General features: G+C 47.2%; 1 protein-coding gene across 1 annotated transcript in view; it reads left to right on the top strand.

The window, feature by feature from the left end:
* The first annotated feature begins 605 nt into the window (after positions 1 to 605).
* nup160 (nucleoporin 160) overlaps positions 606 to 25,043 on the top strand; it is a 69,539-nt gene continuing 45,101 nt past the window's right edge. The window contains exons 1-12 of the mRNA XM_078415052.1: positions 606 to 732; positions 5,432 to 5,537; positions 6,070 to 6,280; positions 7,849 to 8,071; positions 10,028 to 10,106; positions 10,348 to 10,462; positions 11,051 to 11,206; positions 12,243 to 12,323; positions 14,239 to 14,336; positions 17,708 to 17,792; positions 22,119 to 22,187; positions 24,014 to 24,097. Coding sequence (XP_078271178.1) covers positions 606 to 732; positions 5,432 to 5,537; positions 6,070 to 6,280; positions 7,849 to 8,071; positions 10,028 to 10,106; positions 10,348 to 10,462; positions 11,051 to 11,206; positions 12,243 to 12,323; positions 14,239 to 14,336; positions 17,708 to 17,792; positions 22,119 to 22,187; positions 24,014 to 24,097 — 1,434 coding nt within the window. The remainder of the gene's footprint in view (positions 733 to 5,431; positions 5,538 to 6,069; positions 6,281 to 7,848; positions 8,072 to 10,027; positions 10,107 to 10,347; positions 10,463 to 11,050; positions 11,207 to 12,242; positions 12,324 to 14,238; positions 14,337 to 17,707; positions 17,793 to 22,118; positions 22,188 to 24,013; positions 24,098 to 25,043) is intronic.

The raw sequence follows: 25,043 nt of genomic DNA, 5'->3' as shown, positions 1-25,043 counted from the left end.
TCTCCCAGGGAGGGAGGGGAGATGGAGGGAGGGAATAAGGGGGATGGAATGGTGGGGTTGGGGAGAGGGGGAGGTGGAAGGGTGGGTGAGGGTGCTGCACCAATGCAGGAGAGGTTTGGGCCCAACGGGGGTGTCCACTTGGTCTAGTTACTATTATTATTTTGATGACAGTAATGGTGTCGCTGTTGAAAATCATCCAGGATCTTGTGGGGTGAAGGGACAAATTACCTTCTCTTGCCTCTAATTATTTTCTCGCAACTTTGGATGCTGACTAAGAATATAATTGTGATCATATGACAATTAAACGATTTTCATTCTTGAGCTTCCCGGTGCAGTAATAATAAAGAGGAACAAGGAGAGGAACAGGTGGAGGAGCGGTCGAGCTGTTGCCTCACAGCGCCAGAGCAGAGCCCCGGGTTCGATCCTGACTACGGGCACTGTCTGCACGGATTTTGTTGTTGTTCCTGTGGGTTTTCTCCGGTTTCTTCCCACACTGCGTGTAATTAAATGTGTAAATCTTCCCTGGTTTGTCGGATAGTGTTGGTGCGCGTGCGTGCGGCGCGCGCTGCCCCTTTAAGGGATTTGAACGGGAGCCGCGCGCGGGAATGGCGCCACCGCCGCTTCCCACAGGGCAGCGCGGCAAGATGGCGACGGTGTGGGAGCGGAGCCTGCTGGAGATCAGCAGCGCCGAGCGGGACTTCCCGGCCTGGCGGGAAATGCGGGCCGACCTGGGTGAGGAGAGATCGGATAAGCGTGGCGGATGCGGCGAAGGAAACGAGTGGAGTTAGCTCGAGACACGGGCAGCCGTCTGTCTAACCGCATGCGGTTCGCGCGGCCTCCACATCTACCCCCCCCCCCCCCCCCGTCCTGCCGAGCGCGCCCTACTTCACCCCTCGCCCCTGCACCACCCCCCTCGCCCCTGCACCACCCCCCTCGCCCCTGCACCACCCCCCTCGCCCCTGCACCACCCCCCTCGCCCCTGCACCACCCCCCTCGCCCCTGCACCACCCCCCTCGCCCCTGCACCACCCCCCTCGCCCCTGCACCACCCCCCTCGCCCCTGCACCACCCCCCTCGCCCCTGCACCACCCCCCTCGCCCCTGCACCACCCCCCTCGCCCCTGCACCACCCCCCTCGCCCCTGCACCACCCCCCTCGCCCCTGCACCACCCCCCTCGCCCCTGCACCACCCCCCTCGCCCCTGCACCACCACCCTCGCCCCTGCACCACCACCCTCGCCCCTGCACCACCCCCCTCGCCCCTGCACCACCCCCCTCGCCCCTGCACCACCCCCCTCGCCCCTGCACCACCCCCCTCGCCCCTGCACCACCCCCCTCGCCCCTGCACCACCCCCCTCGCCCCTGCACCACCCCCCTCGCCCCTGCACCACCCCCCTCGCCCCTGCACCACCCCCTCGCCCCTGCACCACCCCCTCGCCCCTGCACCACCCCCTCGCCCCTGCACCACCCCCTCGCCCCTGCATCACCCCCTCGCCCCTGCATCACCCCCTCGCCCCTGCACCACCCCCTCGCCCCTGCACCACCCCCTCGCCCCTGCACCACCACCTCGCCCCTGCACCACCCCCTCGCCCCTGCACCACCCCCTCGCCCCTGCACCACCCCCTCGCCCCTGCACCACCCCCTCGCCCCTGCACCACCCCCTCGCCCCTGCACCACCCCCTCGCCCCTGCACCACCCCCTCGCCCCTGCACCACCCCCTCGCCCCTGCACCACCCCCTCGCCCCTGCACCACCCCCTCGCCCCTGCACCACCCCCTCGCCCCTGCACCACCCCCTCGCCCCTGCACCACCCCCCTCGCCCCTGCACCACCCCCCCTCGCCCCTGCACCACCCCCCTCGCCCCTGCACCACCCCCTCGCCCCTGCACCACCCCCTCGCCCCTGCACCACCCCCTCGCCCCTGCACCACCCCCCTCGCCCCTGCACCACCCCCCTCGCCCCTGCACCACCCCCCTCGCCCCTGCACCACCCCCCTCGCCCCTGCACCACCCCCCTCGCCCCTGCACCACCCCCCTCGCCCCTGCACCACCCCCCTCGCCCCTGCTGCACCCCCCTCGCCCCTGCACCTCGCCCCTGCACCACCCCCTCGCCCCTGCACCACCCCCTCGCCCCTGCACCTCGCCCCTGCACCACCCCCTCGCCCCTGCACCACCCCCTCGCCCCTGCACCACCCCCTCGCCCCTGCACCACCCCCTCGCCCCTGCACCACCCCCTCGCCCCTGCACCACCCCCTCGCCCCTGCACCACCCCCTCGCCCCTGCACCACCCCCTCGCCCCTGCACCACCCCCTCGCCCCTGCACCACCCCCTCGCCCCTGCACCACCCCCTCGCCCCTGCACCACCCCCTCGCCCCTGCACCACCCCCTCGCCCCTGCACCACCCCCTCGCCCCTGCACCACCCCCTCGCCCCTGCACCACCCCCTCGCCCCTGCACCACCCCCTCGCCCCTGCACCACCCCCTCGCCCCTGCACCACCCCCTCGCCCCTGCACCACCCCCTCGCCCCTGCACCACCCCCTCGCCCCTGCACCACCCCCCTCGCCCCTGCACCACCCCCCTCGCCCCTGCACCACCCCCTCGCCCCTGCACCACCCCCTCGCCCCTGCAGCACCCCCCTCGCCCCTGCAGCACCCCCCTCGCCCCTGCAGCACCCCCCTCGCCCCTGCAGCACCCCTCGCCCCTGCAGCACCCCCCTCGCCCCTGCAGCACCCCCCTCGCCCCTGCAGCACCCCCCTCGCCCCTGCAGCACCCCCCTCGCCCCTGCAGCACCCCCCTCGCCCCTGCAGCACCCCCCTCGCCCCTGCACCACCCCCCTCGCCCCTGCACCACCCCCCTCGCCCCTACACCCTCGCCCCTACACCCCCCCCTCGCCCCTACACCCCGGCACACTCCCCTAGCCCCTACATCAACTCCCTCACCCCTACATGCCCTTGTCCCACTCCCCTCGTTCCCTCACCCCCCCCCCCTGCCACACTCCCCTCGTTCCTTCACGCCCCACTGCCCCAGGCACACTCCCCTTGCCCCTACACCACCCCCTGCCCACTCTCTTTCCCCCCTGCCCCACTCCCCTTGCCCCTGGCACACTTCCCCTCGACCTCTGCTTGTGTCCCTGCCCTACCACCCTTACCCTCTGCCTCCCCACTGTACTACCCTCATGCCCTTGCCTCCCACACCCACCACTCTACCACCCTCGCCTCCTGCCTCTTGTACTCTGCCACTCTTGTGCTCCTGCCTTCTGCCATGCACTGGTACAGTTGGGTGCTTGGTGGCAGATTCCTGGTACCCATCTGCCAGTGGAAAGTTCCCCAGACAGCACTTAACACCAAAGTGCAAGACAAGTTATATGTAATGTGGAAACCTGTGGGAATTGCTCTGTGTCGCAGCATGGAATGGATATTTTGCCTTGATGCATTGCACTGCAAGATGTATGGATAGATACAAATGGCAACAAGACTGTTTGCAACTGAGCACGGCCAAGAATACGATTGTTGAACCACTCAGACCATAGCCATTATGGTTGGCTATTAGAGTGGCTGCCATTGATGCAGACTCATCCCACCCGCAACCCCAGATAGTAGGAGGGAAGCCTTTTCATCCATTACATCTCGGTGAATCCACCAAACAATGCAAGGCGACTGCTGTTGGTGAGGTTTCAGTGACATACCTTGCTTAATAATAGGGAACAATGACGGTCTCAGTGGAATAGCAACCAGTTCATGAACAAAGCCTTGTCACATGACCGGTAGAGCCAATTCCTGGTCTGGACGTACTATATAATTTATAAATTATGCTGAATTGGATACAAACTGGACAGATAAATTACTGCTGTTTGCGGTGATGACAACACACCTGCTGTAATGATAGTTAAACCATTAATGTTCACACTCCCAATTTTTCTGGAGTACATCTGATGTATCAACAGGCTCTGAAACCATAAATATGTAGGTTTCTACCACTGCTGTACAATAGAAAGACGAATGAAAAATGCCGAAAGTACTGGACATTGCTCGGTCCATCATGGGTATTGACCTCCCCGCCAACGAAAAGATCTACGGGAAGTGCTGCCTCAAAAAGGAAGCTAATATCATCAGAGACCCACACCACCTTGTCATCTCACTGCTATCATCGGAAAAAAAATACAAGAGCCTGAAAAACGTGACCTTCAGAATCAAGAACAGTTTCTTCCCATCAACTATCAGGCTCCTGAACCATACTGAAAATCCCTACATCAGCAACAATCTACTATGGACTTTATATAAGGTTGCCCTTTGATTTACACTATAGTGGTCTGGTGTCATGATATTACTGATAATATATGGTATTATTGATTGTATATTTATTTGTTGTGTTGTTTCAACATGCTTGCAAAGCTGCAGTATGTATGAATTTCATTGTTCAGTACCCAGTGTATTTAAATACTCAATTCATAAGATTACCGAACCAATAATTGAAGCAAAAGCTGAATTTTCTGTATCATGTGACTTGGACTCGTGACTTCCTAGAGCCAATCCACTTGGTGTAGGTTTGCAATAAGTTGAATGTGATGAGAATAGGTTACAGGGAACATTTAGTAGGGCTAAGGATTGCTCTGAGTGACGGGGCGAAATGGCTTCATATGTTGTAATGAAATATGGTATATAATTTGCGCGGCTTTTCTGACATATCTTCCAACAACACCTTTGACCTTCATCCGTAGAAGGGGAAGGGTAGCAAATGTATAACAACATAATTGACTGCAGGTTCTCTACCTGACCCTCACCCCGAAGGCTACTAAACCGTGCATTACAAATACCTTTCCCAGAAGTACTGCAGCAGTTTGAGACAGTCCACCAGGGTTTCAAGAATAGTTAAGGATGCGTGTTAAAATTGTCCTTGCCAGTGACCTCTTCATCAGTGAATTAACATATAAATTAAAGGAGATGAGTATTCTACAATTGCCTGAATGAATGCCATTCTAAAAAGTTGAACCAGAGCAAAGCCAAACAGATTTTGCATTCTATCTATCATCGTAAATGTTTGTACCCCATCAGCCGCAACGTGTGTTGCCTACGATGTGCAATGAAGAAATCTACCCAGCACCCAACCTCTGTAAGAGCAAGGGCAGCAGTATGCCGGTACATCACAGCCTCCACGTTGTACACTCGCATGTATTGGAAATATATATCACAGTCCTTCAACATGACTGACAAAATGCTGCTTCTCCCTAGAAGAGAAGCAGCTTTATTATGCTATAATAAAGCTGTTTATTATCTTCACTAGATGCCCCCATTTGGCTTGGTGGCATTTACAACAGGTCAACAGTTTCCCTTGCAGCTGATTTGCTTCATAGTTTTGCAATGGACGTGTGCTTTATTTGTGATTTGTTACAGTCTGTGAGCTATGGATAAATGGCTGATATACAGTGTCTGTTCTACAGGTGTGAATGCGATCCCAGGTGTGAAGTACTCTGACAGTGCAGGTGGATTTTTCTATGAAGAGAGTGGGAAGCTGCAGTCTGTCACCAGAAATCGGTTCATCCACTGGTAGGTGTTTCCTGCAGAGTATATCCCTGTAGATTGTGTGTAGCTGCAGGAGACTAAATGTGTGTAGTAGGACAACAGAAGTAGTTATCATAATTTCTCAGATACAGACTGTTACAGCATGCATCAAGATATTATTCTACAACTCTCAACACTGATTGTCTTGGCGATGCCCTTCCTCTCTGTACCTGATTATTCACGTTCAGTGTAACTGCCAACTGTAGATCCAGTGTGCAAGCTCTCCAGGGACAAGAAAGATAAGTTGTAGAAAATAGAATAAAATCTCAGCATCCATACCCCACTCTGAGTCTTCTCCAGAATACCATCACTGACAATGTGGTTCAGTCAATAAGAAGCCTTGGGGCCTCTGCATTTGTACCTTTTTATTGAAAGGGAAATTGTGACCATGTTCTTAATGTGGGGGGTGAGCGTTGTAATTTATTCTGCGACTTTGTTATCCTCTCAAAGCTTGTTGCAAGATTTGACCACCAATAGGAAAGATTTTAATGATTAATTCTATGCTTGATGTCCTTAGGACAAGCTCTGGTGACACCCTGCAGCTGATAGAACAGTCTTTGGATACCAACCTCCTCAACAACGCGGTGCGCCTGAAGTTCCTGAACTGCCATGTGCTGCCAAGTGGAGTTCATGTGCACGAGACTCACGACCGTGTGACTCTGCTCATTGCCACCAACCAGACCGTGCACAGGATCATACTTCCCCACCCCGCCCGCATGTACCGCTGTGTAAGTAGTCGTTTTGCAAAAGTTCTGGGCTAGGGTCAGCAGATCGTTAACTGACTCAAGATTGTTGGCTGCATCACAGATCACCAGTTTGGAACTCCTTGCTCTGTAAAGATGTTGTGATCTGGAGTCTTATTAAAGTGACTGGGCATATCGTTGGCACTTTAAATGCAAGAGTTCATGTGTCTGCTTGTCATAGTCATACAGCATGGGAGCTGGGTCAATGCATCCATACTGACCACGATGCCCATCTAAGCTAGTCCTATTTTCTTGTGTTTTATCTATATCCCTTTAAACCTTTCCTATCTACATACCTGCCCAAAAGATTGTGATAGTACATATCTCAGCCACTAGCCCTTCTAAATCTTAATTTAGTGGGCTTCCAGGCAGGCATCCTGTCCACTAAGCTGTTTTCCAAAATTAATCCTTGTGTTTCAGGTGAAAGTTGTGTATTGTGGCCAACTAGTTTCCTTGCAGGAGCCTGCTTCATTGTGGGTGAGTGCATTGTGGTATGACACAGAGCAGCATGGGTACAATGGTTTTGATAAAACATGGCTTGCTCAGTCATCTCCACAAAGTCTTGGACAGCCTCATCTGTCCATTGTACTTGTTTGGTGTCTGCAAGTTGTTCAGTTTGCAGCTGACTAATTGCTCTGTGAAGGGTCTACTGTTGATTTGGAGGAACTGCAAGTCAGAATGACATAGATCAAGGCAAGAGAATCAGCCAAAACAAGCCGGGAACCTCCCCGATGACCACCTCTGAAAGAAACCGTCAACTTACTTTGCAGTTGAGTTCTGATGTGGGATTTGAGCCCAGAAACTTTGGACTTTGAACTTTGGACTTTGAACTTTGGCAGAAAGATCAAATGACTGCAGGTGTAATGCAGGTGAAAAATATAAGTTCTGGGTAATGCTCACAAAAGTATTTTGGTTTGCTCATCCCAGAAAAATCAATGAGCTTGAGTACAGAGTGGTATACAATCCACATTTCTGTAGTATGAAGTACCTGTGTCTTATCCTGAGGTCTTGTACAAGTCTATGAGGATACTTGTTCTGTACTATTGTCTCTTGGCTGATAAAGGGAATCTGTGACTTGAACTAGAGAACATGCTGAGGATTCTGAAAAGAATAAGATTAATTTATCAGAACTTTAAAGATTCGTAAGGGACCAGATTGGGTCTACATTGGCTAAATCAATTGCAGAATAAAAAGGTGTCATAGCCTTGTGGTGGGAAAGGGAGGGCAAACTATATTGTACAGCTGATGTTAGTGTTGCTCCACAGTTAATGGCTCTAATATCTTTGGCTCTAACCTCGCCCCCTACTACACTAGTGTCACATTATTATCTGCATTGGTGTAAAGTGGTCAGTGTAAAATTTTGTGTTGCCGCTGAATTGAGATTTTTATTGCACAAAGTGCAAACTGAACTGAATTTCACTGCATCCTTGAAGTCTGAATTTGACTCATTCTGCCATCAGTTTCCTGAAATCAATTTTGTGCCTGCTGTTGTCTGTTGGTTTTGCCACGCTACGTGTTGCATTGATCTGCAATGGTGCTGTTACTCTCTGCAGGAGCTGATCAGTGAAGGACATATCCAGTCCATCTTTACTGACATTGGGAAGCTGAACCTGCGTGACCCAGCCCACAGTTTTATGATTCCTGGTTCCCATAACCATGCTTTTAACTCAGCCGCATCAGCTACCTGGTTGAATAGTGATGGAGAGGCACTGTTTGCACTGACGTCTGCATCCGGAGGGATTCTGATAATCCAGCTTCCTGAGCAAGATACTGCAGGTAATGGAGGTTTCATCACAAAAGGTTGATTGTCTGAGGCTGGCGTGTGCAAGCTCTATATCTGTGACTTGTTACACAGCAGTGACGGACTAATATGACATACTGATGATTTTATTTAAGACCACTTCTGCTGTGCCAAAGTGGAAAATAATGAATCAATTAGGTTTAGATTTATTATTGTCACGTGTACCAAGGTACAGTGGAAACCTTTGTTTTGCATGCTATCCAGTTAAATCAGATAATACTGTACATAAATACAATCAAGCCAAAATCAAGTACAATAGTCAAGAGTGTTTTATCGGTCATATGTCTTGAAACAGAATAATGAAATTTTTGCTTGCAGCAGCACAACAGATATGTAAATATAGTCCTCTATAAACACCATAATAAACATCAAAACGGTTGAGTATATATATATAAAAAAGCTATAATAATAGTGCAAAGACAAAAACAATGCCCCCAAGCCTATGTAGTTCAGAGCTTAGTTGGTGGTTCTAGTATTTTTAATAGCCTGATCATTGTTGGGAAGAAGTTGAACCTGGACGTTACAGTTTTCGGGCTCTTTTACCTTCTTCCTGGTGGCAGAATTGACATGAGAGCATGGCCAGGGTGGTGTGGGGTCTCTGATGCTGGTTGCCTTTATGAGGCAGCGACATCTTTAGATCCCTTTGATGGTGAGAAGGACAGTACCTGTGATGAACTGGGCAGTGTTCACCGCTTATTGCAATCTGCTTCGTTTCTGGGCGTTCGAGTTGCCAAACCAAGCCTTGATGCAACCAGCCAATATGCTCTCCACTGTACCCCTGTAGAATTTGGAGAGTATTCGTCGACATACCAAATCTCCTCTTTCCCAAGAAAGTAGAGGCATTGATGAGCTTTCTTCATGTTTTCAGCATGTGCCAGGTCCTCGGAGATATGCACACCCAGGAATTTGAAGTTTTTTGACTCTCTCCACCACCGTCCTGTCGATGAAGATTGGTTTGTGGATCCTCATCCTTCCTCTTCTAAAGTCAATAACTTGTTCCTTAGTTTTACTCACCTTGAGAGCAAGGTTGTTGTTCCGGCACCATTTATTTAATTGATTGATCTCCCTCCTATACTCCGACTTGTCATCCGTAACTTGACCAACAAATGTGGTGTAGTTGGAAAGTTTAAAGACGGAGTTGGAACTGTTTCCTGCTTCCCAGTCATGGGTATAGAGCAATGGGGAAGATAGAGTGCAGAATATAGTTCTCAGCAGTGTGGCGCATCGGTTCCAGAAACAAAGTCCAATGTCTGTACTGGGATGGAGATGTATCAGGCTTATGGAAGGGCCATTCAGAAGCCCATTTAGAGAGGAAATTGTAGTGAATTCCAGCCTTGAATTCCCCTTCAGAATCCGTTCATTGTGTTTGCATTTGCATGCAGGGGAGGAGGGCAGAAAGAAATGGAACAGATCAAAATTATAGTTCAAAATCTAGTGCATCAGATAAAACGTTTAGAGTTTCCTCTCTAAATGGGCTTCTGAATGGCCCTTCCATAAGCCTGATACATCTCCACCCCAGTGCAGACATTGGACTTTGTTTCTGGAACCGATGCACCACACTGCTGAGAACTATATTCTGCACTCTATCTTCCCCATTGCTCTATACCCATGATGGCTAGCAGTGGGTGAGATTTATGTCATTTAATAAAGCCCTTTAGTTTGATTTATGCCTATTATTAATACATTGGAATCTATTCTGTACATATACAACCCAAAGCTTTCTTAATTATGCTTTAACTCACTCCTAAATATCTGTGCAGTGAAAATTCCAGTGGACCATGACTTTTAATTCACTCTTGTGTATTTGGACTTGTATTGCATCCTGGACAACAAAATAATTTGTTGGTAAAACGAGTGTGCATTGGAACCCCTGCTCAGTTACATGGTGAATGCAATGGAAGAAAATAACGCTGCCTGTTATGTTGTTACAGGTTCTGCGGCTGTACTGGAATTTAAGCAAAGCTCTGTCATGCAAAGGCTGCTCACAGGATGGATGCCAACGGCTATCAGGTGAGTGCCAGCAAACCCTTTTCCCCTGGATGCTGCATGACCAACTTGTCCTTTTGTTCCTTGTGCAGTGTGTTGTCGGGAAGCACCATGTGGCCTGCTCTACTGTAACTTAGACTAGTGTGAGGGTCTGTAGCTCTTTCCACAGAGTGGCGGAGCATTGGTTATGGTGCAGGGATGGAGTAATTGTGGCTAAAGAAATGCTGTTCAAAAATAACCAAGACTTTTTTTGTGTGCTGTGCAGAGGTGACCAATGTCCTTCAGATCTACCTGTCAGCCTTGCGGTCCAGCTCTTGGAACATGATACGTTTATCTTTGCTCTGTGTCAGGACCACAAACTGCGACTGTGGTCCTACAAGGTACGTATCATGGGTCTTGGTGCTTGTGGATATTTTAAAGCATTATAGGGGGAAAAGCAAAGGTTTTGCAACAACTGTGTGTAGTTGGGAGGACCTAGGTAATGAGATGGGAGTTGATGCTTTTGGTTTTAAGCCTTCAAAATATGTGGAGAATATTGTTTATGGGCAACACGCCCCAGAACATGAATATGCAAGGCTGTACTCTGATACTATTTGGATCAGCAATGTAACAGCGAGAGTTCGGTAAGAATGTTGCTCATCCCACTTGGATCAACACTGTAATTGCTTAAATCGAATGGAACTTGAAGCCACAAGGTACTAGACCTAACCTTTGGGTTATTGATACCTAATACCTAATACCAAAGCAGCAATTTCAAGCCACTGAGGTTTAGATGAGTTGTCATTATTTGAAGCCAAGCAATGTGGAGATTTGCAATTTGTGAAGTTTTTTTTATCAGTGCTGGAAGTTGTTAGATATTTTGTGCAATAATAATAGCGAGCACTGTAAAGTTCAGGGGTGCCTGTCTGTAATGGACAATAAGCTGTTTTGTTAACACTAACTTGTGTGCATTGATTTATTTTGTTCAGGATCAGGTTTGCCTGATGGTTGCGGACTTGATGGTGTTCATTCCAGCCAGCAAGGAGCTGAGACACACGGGCAGTCTGGGACACAAGCTGCGTTTGGCGTATTCCTCTTCTGGCTTCTTCCTCGGGGTCTATCTACACCGCTCTAAACGTGGACAGGTACCACAGCAAGACAAAAGGCTCAACAATTCTGACTATTCCTGACGTAAAATGCACATGTTTCATTGTTGATGTCCCTCCTCCATTGACATTAAATTTCAATCTTTTCTGCTCCTGTATGGCTCATAGATATTGCCAGAACTTAATATCCATCCCTAATTCACAACCTAGACACGAGGAACTACGGTTGCTGGTTTGCAAAAAAAAAAAGACAGTGTTGGAGTAACTCGGGTCTGTCAGCATTTCTGGAGAAAATGGGTAGGTGCCGTTTCATGTCGGGACTGATCAGTCTGAAGAAGGGTACTGAACCGAAACATCACCTATACGTGTACTCCAGAGATGCTGTTTGACCTGTTGAGTTACTCCAGCACTTTGAGTCTAATTCGTTTGCCTAGGATTCATAAGACTTCATGGCCCTGGAATATAGTTCAACGCCCACAGGATGTATACCACAATGGGCTGTATACCATTGTGTGCTGTGTACCATTATGCTGTACCCTCTACTGAGTCTGACGTGCCAGTGGGACAGAATTTGTCCAGGTGTGATGATGAAGTCTAGGGGCATTGAAGGTTTCACTTGACTGGACTAGGACAGCTGTCCCAATTGAGGGATATGCGTCAGATATTTGTGGCAACGCTTTGAAAGGTTAGCCGGACAAAACATACCTTTGCTGTGCTTGAAACTGATGCTTTGGTGGACATTGGATAGTATGATATGATTTTATTTATTACAGCAGGTTGGTTCAATGGATTATGGATTGGTTACTTTCGGGCAATAAGGGACAATAACTAGTAGATATGAGGTTAATACAGGCTAGTCAATTTATTTGGCTAAAAATTACTCATTGTTCCTGATTATTTAATTAACTGGATTTAAATTCTCCTGTTGGTTTTTGACCTATAGAAACCAGAGCACTGATTTAGTCAATTGAAGTTTTATACAAGTAATAGAACCATGTGCTTTTGTTCATAAAGATTAGAGAGAGGACATATTGCCCATTACTTTAATTCTCATCTTGCCTGTTCTGTTTTCCAGTTTTGTGTCTTCCAATTGGTGTGCTGCATTGAGAGTAACCGCTACAGTCTGGATCACATTTCTACTCTCTTCTCCACGCAGGTATGTGCCTTCCAGCATCAATTTTGCATGAACTCGCCAACAGTGTTGTTGCAAAACTGCAGCAGGATGTTTTCAGTTAGAATAATTGTGAACATAACTAGGGCACGTGAATTGCAGTCATTGTCATACAGTGCAGACACAGGACCTTCACTCCACAACACTCTGTATGCTTTCGTTGATGATTCAAGTGGTCTTCCAAATGGTTTTTAAAGTTACAAGGGCATTTGCCTTCATCACTTCAGACGGTGAGTTCCAGATGTCAGATACACCCTTGATGAAAATAATTATTCCTTGGATCCCCTCCAACCCTCCAACAACTGCTCGCCTAAGATCTGTGCCCTTTGGTCTTGGACACTTCTGGCTTCGGGAAACGTTTTGTATAATTATCATGTCAATGCCTCTCATTTTGTACACTCTAGCTCATCCCCTCAGCCTCCTCTGCTTCAAGGAAAGCAATCCAGTGTCTATAACTGAAATGTGCCATCCCTGGTAACCACCTGTCCCATCCTGTGGAATTATTTATCCTACAAGTACAAAAAGCTGTGAAACGGTTCCTCCCTGTCAAATTCTTTCACTCAAATGAAATCACAGCTATTATTAGAGAATGCCCTACTACTACTACAGCCTTATTATTCTTGCTCCTCACTGATTTTCCTACACGTGATCTTTGTTTTGTCATTGACTGATTGATTGATTGAAAGATACAGCATGGAAACGGGCCCTTAGACCCATCCAGTTTCCACCGACCTTCGATCACCCATTCGCGCCAGTTCTTTGTTATTCCACTGATGCATCCACTTCCTACACCCTATGGTTAATTTACAGAGGCCAATTAATCTAAAAACCTGCACATCTTTGGGATGTGGGAGGAAACTGGCGCACCTGGAGGAAACCACACAGCAACAGGGAGAACCTGCAAACTCCACACAGACAGCACCCGAGTTCAGAATTGAACCTGGGTCTCGAGTTGACGCAGGTGTTCTACTAGCTGCGCCACTACTCTTCGGAGTCCTGTAGTGCTATCTCAGCAAAGTATTTCCCCCTCCCATATTTATTTATAATCTCTACCCATATGGCCTCATTCGAAAAGCCTCTTATAATATCCTTCCTCATCACTGCCAAGATGGTTTCCGTGATTAATATCCTCTTTTGCATCCCTGTCCCTTACAAAACTCTACCCCAATCATGCCTGAAATTTACATTCCCTGGAATTTGGGGGATGTCAATTGTGCCTTCATTTCAACCATATCTTAGTGATTACAGCAATTTCATATTCTGGCATCCTGATCATACATGCAGTAGTTCGAATGAGAGTGGTTGTTCTATTTCATTATAAGGACATCAAATGCTGGATATACTCAGCAGGTCAGGCAGCACCAATGCGAAGGGAAATAGAGGTTACATTATGAGGAAGGGTCTATGACCTGAAACTTTGACTTTTTCTCTTTGCACAGATGTGGCCTGACTTGCTGAGTATTCTCAGCATTTTCAGCCAGCACTATTTTAATTTTGCTTGTTCTGTTGGTTTATCACTGTTAAGTTTCAAGCATTCATAGGTTATGAGGAGAAAGAAAAGAACTCCATCTGTGAACTCGTGGTCTCAGCCTGGGCAAATCACTGTCCTCTGTGTTGAACCTGGCATGTTCATGAGCTCACATGTAATTTGAGCTGTTGTCCACTTGTATAGTGTAGCATATTGGGCTTAAATTTTATTCATGAGTTATTTTCTTGGACTTGATTAATTCCTCCTTGAATGTCTTTGGCGTTATGAAGCAACAGCCATTCTTTGTGGATATGGTGATGTAAGAACCTCTACCTACAATCACTGGATCCTATGTGGAGATTGGCTTGGGTTGCTTTAATGTGATGCTGGCTGACACGGCTGATTTACATTCATTCTTTTTGGTCTCCACAGGAAACGCTCGTGGATTTTGCCCTAACTCCCACTGATATTTGGGCCCTGTGGCAGGATGAGGATAACCAGACCAACGTTAGATACATTAACTTTGAGCAGTAAGTTCCTGATGAAAATGGAAAAGATATGTCAGCAAACTTTGTTAACCAATTCCTTTCATAAAATGAGATTCCCTTCAAAAGTATAGTTGGGAAACTTCCCATTGTTACAATCAATGTTAATGTCCAAGTTGTGCCCACCAATAATAATCTTTGCCGGAATGTAGTTAAGGGCTTGACAGTTTTATGTTACATTGGGGTTCAATGCTCTGCCTGAAAATTTGCAGTGGCGGACCTTTGACTTGGAGCAAAGCGTGGCTGGGAACGTGCAGGATGTTGCCTTGGAATGTGTTGAACGATAACCACTTAGACGAATGAGATGGTGGGGAATGGGGGTTTAGTTTATTATCGTCACGTGTGCCGAGGTACAGCGAGAAGCTTTTGTTTGCGTGCCATCCAGTCAAAGAAAATACTTTGTGAATCCAATCAAGCCCTCCACAGAGCACAGATAAGGGATAAAGGGTACAACATTTAGTGCAAAAATATAACATTGAAGTCCAATAAAGTCCAATTGAAGATAGTTCAAAGGTCTCCAATAACATAGATGAGAGATCATGACCGCAGCCGAGCTGATGAGAGGACTGTTCAGTTGCCTGATAACAGTTGGGAAGAAACTGGTCTTTTATCTGGATGTGTGCATTTTCAAACTTCCGTACCTCCTGCTTGATGGGAGAAGGGAGAAGAGGGATTGACTGGGGTGAGATTGGTCCTTGAGTATGGTGGTGGCCTTGCCGAGGCAGCGTGGTGTAGATGGAGTCAATGGAAAGGAGGTTAGTTTGTGTGATGGTCCGGGCTACGGCCGCAATTCTCTGCAATTTCTTGCAGTCTTGGATAGAGCTGTTCCCAAACCAGACTGTGATACATCCCGATTAAATGCTTTCTGCGGCGTATCTGTAGGTTTGCGAGGGTTTTTCGGGACATGCTGAACTTCCTAACATTTCTTGGGAAGTAGAGGCATTGGTGCACTTTCTTGCAATAGCTTCAACATGGCTGGTCCAGGAGAATTTGCAGGTGATATTTATTCCTAGGAACTTGAATCTTTTGCCCATCTCTATTTTGCCATCATCAATGTAGACTGGGATGTGTATACTGCTTCGCTTCTTGAAATCGATCATTATTTATTTTGTCTTGCTGATATTGAGGGAGAGGTTGTTGTCTTTAGAAATGCAGCTTGAAAATTAGCCCTTCGGCCCAACCATACTAGGGACAATTTTAGAAGCCAATTAACCTACGTCGACAGGAAGTGGCGGCGCTGCGCAGCAGCTGCGGCTCACCTGCAGTCCGTTTGTCTTGTGTTTTTTTTTTGTCTTAATTGTAGTGTTTGGATGTGATAGTGTTTTTTGTGGTTGTGTGCTATGTTGGGTGGGGGGGGGATCTATTAAAAATTCCGTACGGAGTCTCTTCCGAACGGAGACGCAACCTTTTTTCTGGGTCGTATCTCCGTTCCCGCTGTGGCCTACCATCGGCCTAACACCTGGAGCTGGCGGCCTCAAGCTGGGACCACCTGGGGCTCTGGTTCGCAGAGCCCGCGGACCAGACTGTACTTATCATCTGCGGAGCTGGCTGCCTTCGGAGGCTGTGGTGGCGCTGCGAGTGCGGCTGCGACTCGCCTTCGGAGTCATCGGCCGCTGGACGTCGGAAGCTCGCAGGTCCCTGGGTGGGGTCCGACCTCGGGGTTTGGGTCGGCCCGCTGCGGACCGTCACCGTCCGGTGCGACCTGGAATAGGCCGTGGGATGTTCTCTGCCTGGCGGGGGCTTCAATGTTGAGAGCCTCGACCACCCCGACGTGGCAGTTTCAACAGCCTGACCGCGGGAGAAGACGGCAGGGAAGAGAAAGACATTCTGGCCTTCCATCATCGTGAGGAGGTGACTCGCTGTGATGGATGTTTTTTTGTTTTATATTGGTTTTGTGATTGTGTTTTATTGCTTTATTTTTATTGCTTCTTATTGTTGACTGCGGGGAACGGAATTTCATCCAAAAACATGTTTTTGGATGACAATAAAGGCTATTCTATTCTACCTACATACCTGCATGTATGTGGATTGTGGGAGGAAACCAGAGCACCCGGTGAAAACCACACGGTCACAGGGAGAACATGCACACTCCATACAGATAGCACCTGTAGTCAGGATTGAACCCGGGTCTTTGGCACTCTAAGGCAGCAACTGTACTGCTGTGCTACTGTGTTGTCTTGACATCAGGTTACAAGGTTCTTAAAATAGACACAAAGTGCTGGAGGTACTCAGCAGGTCAGGCAGCATCTGTGGAGAAAAAGAATGGGTGACGTTTCGCGTTGGGACCCTTCTTAAGATTGGTTCTCAATCTACTTTCTGTACTCCGTCTCGTTATTATTCAATATCTGGCCCACTGTAGCGGTCTTGTTTAGAACCTTGCAGCTTGTTGGATTGGTATTTGATAGCACAAGGAATATAGTAGGAACCATCCTTGCAGGGCACCAGTGATGAATTATCATGGCAGATATTTGTCACCTCTCCTCACTGATCGATGGAGCAGGAAGTTGATGATCCAGTAGCAATGTTATGCTGACTCCATTCAATGTTTGGAGATGAGCTGTGTTGTGAAAGCAAAGCTATAGTCAATGAATGGAAGTCCAACGTAGGTGTCCTCCTTAGCCAGGTGTTCCAGGAATGCCATCTCCCAGGTTTCATATGGTTACGCCATTGCCTTGGTGGAAAATACCCTTCTGCAGTTTTAATTTTCATAGATTGAATCCTCATTTTCATAAATTATTAACTAGTTGTAGAGACATTTGAGTCATACAGCGTGGAAATGGGCTCCTCACCCGGCTTGTCTATGCTGACCAAGATGACCCATCGAAGCTGCTCCCATTTGCCCGCTAAACCTTTGCGGTCATTGTACCTGACACGACAACTGTCCTGTGCAGCTTGTTTCTCTACCCTCTATGTAATAAGTTACCTCTCATGTCCCGATTAAATCTTTCCCCTCTAGTTCTTGATTTCCCCTATCCTGGGAAAAAAACAGTGCATTCACCCTACCTCTTTCCCTCAATGTTATACACCTCTATAAGATCACCCCGCTCTCTCCTCTGCCCCAAGAAATAAAGTCTTGGCTTGCCTGCGCTCTTCCTGTAGTTCAACCCCTGGAGTCCTGTTTCTCCCTCAGTTCTCCCGCTTCTGGCCTTGTAGTTCCCATTTCTCAAAAGCTGCACACATTGATAACTAACTCTGGTGCAATGGTTAGAAAAATGAGAGAGTGACTAATTGCTGTAAGATTATGTGGTTGACCGTGCGGCTGAATAAATTGGTGCTTTCAGGAGAATTGGGGAGGAAACAGACAAAATAATGTATTTCTGGAACTTGCAGTCAATAGTGGCTTTTATTTATTGCAGTAACCATGCTGGCCAGTGGAATCAGGTCTTCATACAGCCTGTTGCTGATGAAGAAATACATTTGCCAGAGGATCAGGACCCCAAGGTGAGTAAAGACTACTTGCTGAGAAGTTACTATCATCCTGTTGTATCCTAATCCCTGATCAGAAATGCTAATGTCATAGATGTGTAGGAAGGAACTGCAGATGCTGGTATTTACCGAAGATAGATGCAAAGTGCTTGAGTAACTCAGTGGATGAGGCAGCATCTCTGGAGCAAATGGATGCTTGACATTTTGGGTAGGAATTGCTATTCAGACTGACATTTGAAGGTAGGGAATTGGAGGAAAGGGCCAGAACAAACGGGCCTGGCAACAGCTGACTTAAGGGCCTGTCCCAGTTACACGATTTTTAAGGTGACTGCTGGCAACTGTCAAAGTTGTAGCAGATCGGCAATTTTTTTTTTACCCTACAACAATGTCTACCACAATGATCACGACAATGCCGAGTCAGGTCGATACAAGTTACTTTTTTTGTGAAACTAGCACCTGGCTAAGAGATTACACCGTCTTCCGAAACATCGCGAAATTCCCACGCTTACCTGACCGTCAAACTGTCGCCTCCAATCTACCTGTCAAATGTCCTGACGGTAAATAAATTGGTTAAACAAAACTATCTTCTGGTATCTTCAAATGCCTTTTCTTAATTTAATATTACGTGTTTCTAAATGCATCTGGGACAAGAATTTTTCAGTGAACCTCCAGCAGAACCAATTCGTTCCTGTGGGAGATTTGGAATCTGGTTTTAACGTGACGTCCGGGACTTTTCCGAAAGACAGCGAGAACCCGACTACCAATACTGTTGTCCCCACTGTCTTTGTATCAGCCTCCCCGGTATCAACATCTTTTACTTATCCAGTCCCGCTGAAAATCCCACCACCACTCTTCCTCACACTGTTGGGAGATCCGATTCCTTGTAACCTGTTGCAATCAGGTCGAAGAAAATAGACACTAAAAAGCTGGAGTAACAAAGTGGGACAGGCAGCTGGCAGTCGCCTTAAAATCACCTAACTGGAACAGGTCCTTAAGGAAGTGTGGCACTCATAACGGCCCATTGTTAGCTGGGGTGGAGGTGATAACAAGGATGCAAACCGTGGGAATACAAGGATGCAAACCGTGGAACGAGTAGGTCGACCTCGGTGGGGCAGGGAGGAGAGAGGGAATGCTGGGGTTAATTGAAATGAGAGAAATCAATGTTCACACTGCTGGGTTGTAACCTGCCCAAGTGAAATCTGGGGATCTCCTCCTCCAATTTGTGTGTGGCCTCACTCTGACAGTGGAGGAGGCTCAGGACAGAACGTCAGTATGGGGGATGGGAGTTAAAATGTTTAGCAATCGGGAGATTGCGTAGACCAGGGCGGACTGAGGATAAGTGTTCAGTGAAACGATCGTGCAGTCAGCACTTAATCTCGATATATAGGAGTCCAAATCGAGAACAACGGATACAGTAGATGAGATTGGACGAGGTGCAAGTGAACCTCTGCCTAACCTGAAAGGACAGTCGGCGTCCCTGGATGGAGTTGATGGAGGAGATATAAGGACAGGTGTTGCATCTCCTGCGGTTTTAGGGAAAAGTTCCTGGGGAGGGAGTGGTTTGGATGAGAAGGGATGAGTGAACCAGGGATTTGCAGAAGGAAGAGTTACTGCAGAAAGGGGTGGAGACTCCCACAGTGTAATGGGGGAGAATAATGCTGAGTCAGAGCAATGAAAGAGGTTGGAATAGCATGCGGGTTCTGAGGGATTTTGATGTGACTGATTCATAGAATCGTTCGGCAGAGAAATTATCCTTTTTCAGCCACAGCATTCATGCCGACTATGGTGCCTATCTAGTCCAGTCCCATTTGCGCATGTTAGGCACATATCCCTCTACGGTGTTCCTAACAAAGTACTTCTAATGCCTTTTAAACCTTGTACCTGCCCTCATTACCCGGTAGCTTGATGTAGTTATTCATCACACTTTGGGTGAAATGCTTACCCCTCGGATCTTCATTAAATTTCTCCCCTCTCTCAAATCTGTGTCCTCTAGTTCTAGACAAATCTTCCCGAAGGAAAAACTATTCTGATTATCGATCCTATCTGTTCCCCTCATGATTTAATAAACATCAACAGGGTCACCCTCAGCCTCTCTATGTTCTTTCTAGTGAGAATAAATCCAGCCTATCCAATCTTTCTGTAACTACAACCCTCCATTTCAGGCAACATCCTGGTGTATCTTCTGCAATCTCTCTGTTGCTTTCACGTCTTTCCTTCAGTTAATGACCAGGACTGTATACAATACACTCAAGTGTGGTCTAACTAATATTTTGTTCAACTCTAACATGACATCCCAACTCTTATATTCAATGTCTCGGCTTATGAAGGTAAGCAGAACAAATGGCGTTTGTATTACACTATCCACTGGTGTCGCAACTTTCAGGAATCTATGGACTTGCACCTGAAGGACTGAATATCCCAGCCATTTACCCGATATGATCTGCCAGAATTTGACTTTGCAAAGTTCATTACTTTTCACGTGTCTGGATTAAATTTCTGCTAATGCTCCGCCTATTCCACCTAACCTTCCATTTGAATGTTGGAGCTGTACTTCTCCAGGCGAGGGGAGCCTATTTTATAATTTCTGAAGGCTTGGTACAACAGAATATTCAGTCCCTCACTTGATCAAAGTTGGTGTTTACTTGGTTTGTCTAGTTACAGTTTTGGTCAGTTTAAGTCTTCACTGAGTGATTGAGGGTATGTGGGATGGTACCAATGATTGTTAAGGGGAGGTGAGTAGATTTCTGTTGTTCTAAGAGTTGTCTACTTACTCTATGTGCATCCCCTACAACTTGATTCAACTCAAAACCGTTTCCAATTCCCATTGTACATAAGGAGTTTGAGGAGTGACCTTGTAGAGGCTTACAAAATGGTAAAGGGTATGGATAGGATAGATAATCGGAATCCTTCTCCCAGGGTAAGGGAGTCTGGAACTAGAGGGCATAGGTTTACCGTGAGAAGGGAGAAATTTAAAGAAGATTTGAAGGGTGAATGTTTCACATGTCATTATCCGGTGTTGAGATTGGAACTGATTACAATAGACAATAGACAATAGACAATAGGTGCAGGAGTAGGCCATTCAGCCCTTCGAGCCAGCACCGCCATTCAATGCGATCATGGCTGATCACTATCAATCAGTACCCCGTTCCTGCCTTCTCCCCATACCCCCTCACTTCTCTATCCTTAAGAGCTCTATCCAGCTCTCTCTTGAAAGCATCCAACGAACTGGCCTCCACTGCCTTCTGAGGCAGAGAATTCCACACCTTCACCACCCTCTGACTGAAAAAGTTCTTCCTCATCTCCGTTCTAAATGGCCTACCCCTTATTCTCAAACTGTGGCCCCTTGTTCTGGACTCCCCCAACATTGGGAACATGTTATCTGCCTCTAATGTGTCCAATCCCCTAATTATCTTATATGTTTCAATAAGATCCCCCCTCATCCTTCTAAATTCCAGTGTATACAAGCCCAATCGCTCCAGCCTTTCAACATACGACAGTCCCGCCATTCCGGGAATTAATCTAGTGAACCTACGCTGCACGCCCTCCATAGCAAGAATATCCTTCCTCAAATTTGGAGACCAAAACTGCACACAGTACTCCAGGTGCGGTCTCACCAGGGCCCGGTACAACTGTAGAAGGACCTCTTTGCTCCTATACTCAACTCCTCTTGTTACGAAGGCCAACATTCCATTGGCTTTCTTCACTGCCTGCTGAACCTGCATGCTTCCTTTCATTGACTGATGCACTAGGACACCCAGATCTCGTTGAACTCCCCCTCCTCCTAACTTGACACCATTCAGATAATAATCTGCCTTTCTATTCTTACTTCCAAAGTGAATAACCTCACACTTATCTACATTAAACTGCATCTGCCATGTATCCGCCCACTCACACAACCTGTCCAGGTCACCCTGCAGCCTTATTGCATCTTCCTCACAATTCACACTACCCCCCAACTTAGTATCATCTGCAAATTTGCTAATGGTACTTTTAATCCCTTCGTCTAAGTCATTAATGTATATCGTAAATAGCTGGGGTCCCAGCACCGAACCTTGCGGTACCCCACTGGTCACTGCCTGCCATTCCGAAAGGGACCCATTTATCCCCACTCTTTGCTTTCTGTCTGCATTTAGTCACCATCTAATCTGTCTGCTTCTGACTTTGTTCCATTGACACTAATGGAACAATGTAGCTAAAGGGAGGTCTCGTTGTGAAGGAGACATTTTCAGGGCAAAAGCAGGGGTGTGTTGAAGCTGTACCCAATACACTGATGATTTTGTGAAGAGACTATAATGATGACTACATAGATGTTAAATATTTTGTGTTCTGGTTACTCCACAGGAAACCTATCTGGAATACCTCTTTGCTTCTGGCCGTTTTACACCTCAGGCCCTGCTGAAAGCTCTGCAGGTAATTCCAATCTGTGCCACTCACTTAAAATAAAGGTTCTATTAGTTCACTGTCATTCCGGTTCGCTCCCCCACCAGCTGGTAATTATTGTACTGATAAGTAATTGAGGTAGAAGCTGCAATTTTTTGAGTGGGTCATTCCTTTAGCTGTTGTGTCGAATGCAATCCATGTAGGATTTCTGCAACACTCGTCAGAGGGCAGCATTTCAACCCTTGGCAATGTAATGTCGAAAAGATGTTGAATGAGTGATTTAACAACTTGGACACCAGAGGGAGCTCGCACTGCTTTGTAGAAGTTTGCTGATTTGAGAGGACAGATGTCTTTTTCAAAAATGCTGTGTTCCTTAGAATTGCATTGGGGCGTCGGCCTTGATTCTGTCACCATCTCTGGAGCACTGAGCCTCAGTTATTATCCCACTCAAACCCTGATCCATCCAACTCTGTGTCCCCTTATCAAATCTCTCTGATTCACCCTTCTCTGTGTCACCCCTACTCAAAACTCTCTGATCCAGCCTTCTCTGTGTGACCCCCTGTGTGGGATCAAAGAGTGGAACAGCCAATCTCTCTCTGATCCTCCCTTCTCTGTGTGACCTTATCTGAAACCTTTGTCCCACTTTATCCTTGGCGGATGTGTCCTCTGATTCGATTCTGCCACCAAACCTGGTGATGGCATGTGGAAAGGGCCTATTCCATTGCTTGCGATATTTATACATAGTGGGATACTGGACATTGCCCAGTGACTTAGTCTCAAAGCTGGACGCTTTGCATTCATGTCTCTGCAACATGCCAAACCTGCAGACTTTCACCGGGAGCAATTTGAGCCAACTAAGCTGGCTGCCGTCTAGTAATTATTATACAGCTGTGGTATTTGTATTTGTCCATTTCTATGGATTATCCAAATCTCAAATCTTTAACATCAGTTTCTGTGCCTATTTTAATTTGGATTTATCAGTCGTCGATACTTGGTCCACAAAGTCATTTATATATCCATTTTATTTATTTGTGATGTTCGTGTCAACAGCATTTATTGCCATCCTTAATTGTCAGCAGTTTGTACAGCGGCAGTTCTGGAGAAGCTGCTTCCCCGAGGCTGCTGGATGTGAGCAAATATTATGAAGAGACATGCTATCTACATTATGGATATCTACTTGCTTGATATCTAAGTGAACATTGTAGGGGGGGGGGGCTCTATGTTGCTGTTGTACACTGGTGAGCTGGAATGTACTGTGGAAATCTGTTTTCAGTGAGGCAATTGAATGTGTACACCCTCAGAGTGAGATCAGACTATAAATCATGCATTAATTTCCACCCAGTTAATAAATGGGAAGCATTCATTGTAAAACACTGATCTGAGAGAGTTTTGCTGTCTGTCATTCTCCTGTATCAAAAATATTTAAGCCTTCTTCAAGATGTTATTCCCCACATTTTTTTCAAATGATTGGTCTTTTGTGATAAGATTGTGTTCATACCCTCTAATAGACGAACCACTCTTAATCCCAACTGCAAACTTGAACCATTCTCCCAGGGAGTCAGGTGTAAGGAATATTTCCAGTTTAATGAAATGGTTACATTTGTGAATTTCTTCAAATTAATTTTTCATAGCCTCTCTTTTTTTCCTTGTTATTTTGCTAAACTTTTGTTTGATACCTGATAACATGAATCCAAGTTGCCTCTTGCGTTCTATTGCAAGATATTTTTGTTCCTTGAAGTCAATGTCAACAGACATTGATACAACCCTGTGTGTGCCATGATCGGCAACAGACCTGACAACATTGCAGCAGCCTAATGTACCAGTGGTTTTGATATATTTTTAAATCTTTGATTTAGATTTACTGCCGAGGGGCAGATAGAATCCTGGACCCGACAATGGATGGGCTGAAGAAGGAAGTAACGCTAGCGGTGGAAAATGCGGTAATGTTGGAAATGGGGGGGGGGGGGGGGGTCAGGGTGTTACTGGAATTCATTGTTCCTTTGGTTCAGATAGTCTAAAGAGCTTCACCCAAAGCAACTAGTAATTGGGATGCAGCTTTATGTTGCAGAGTTTGGTCACCTTTCTTACTGCTCCTTTGTAAAATTAAGCATTTACCTCGCCACCTTTCTGCATGTATTAATTTAAATGAAGAAACAAGGATGCTGATTTACACAAAAGGGCACAAAGTACTGGAGTAACTCAGCGGATCAGACAGCATCTTTAGAGAACACGGAACATTAAAATGAACATATTACTCCAGTATTATATTCCCTCCATTGACTCCCTGTGAGATCAAGGTGAGACAACAAAGTCCTCCTCCTTGTCTACAAAGCCCTAAATGAGTTAGGAGCAGCATATCGTAGAGTCCCTCCTTCTGTATGCCCCTACTCGAGCACTCAGGGCTGCTGATGCTGGCCTGTTAGCCACTCCACGCCGCAGTAATAAAAAAAAATTGGTAAAGCAGCCTTTTTCAACTACGCCCCCAAGCTGTGGAATACCCTACCCAGGGCTATGAGAGACGCTCTCTCAGCTGCCATTTTTAAACGGCCGTTAAAAACATATCTTTTTAATCAAGCTTTTAACTGATAATTTCTTTTTTTTTCAAAGAGTAGGGGTAAAGGGGTCCTTTTCAGAATGGCAGGCAGTGGCGAGTGGAGTGCCGCAAGGCTCGGTGTTGGGGCCGCAACTGTTTACCATATATATTAATGATTTGGAAGAGGGAATTAGAAGCAACACTAGCAAGTTTGCGGATGACACGAAGCTGGGTGGCAGTGTAAACTGTGAAGAAAATGTTAGGAGGTTGTAGGGTGACCTGGACAGGTTGAGTGAGTGGGCAGATGCGTGGCAGATGCAGTATAATATAGATAAATGTGAGGTTATCCACTT

The sequence above is a fragment of the Rhinoraja longicauda genome, chromosome 18, assembly GCF_053455715.1.
Source record: "Rhinoraja longicauda isolate Sanriku21f chromosome 18, sRhiLon1.1, whole genome shotgun sequence".
Taxonomy (NCBI): domain Eukaryota; kingdom Metazoa; phylum Chordata; class Chondrichthyes; order Rajiformes; family Arhynchobatidae; genus Rhinoraja; species Rhinoraja longicauda.
The sequence above is the reverse complement of the archived record's forward strand: the minus strand, read 5'-3'. Positions and strand labels throughout refer to the sequence as shown.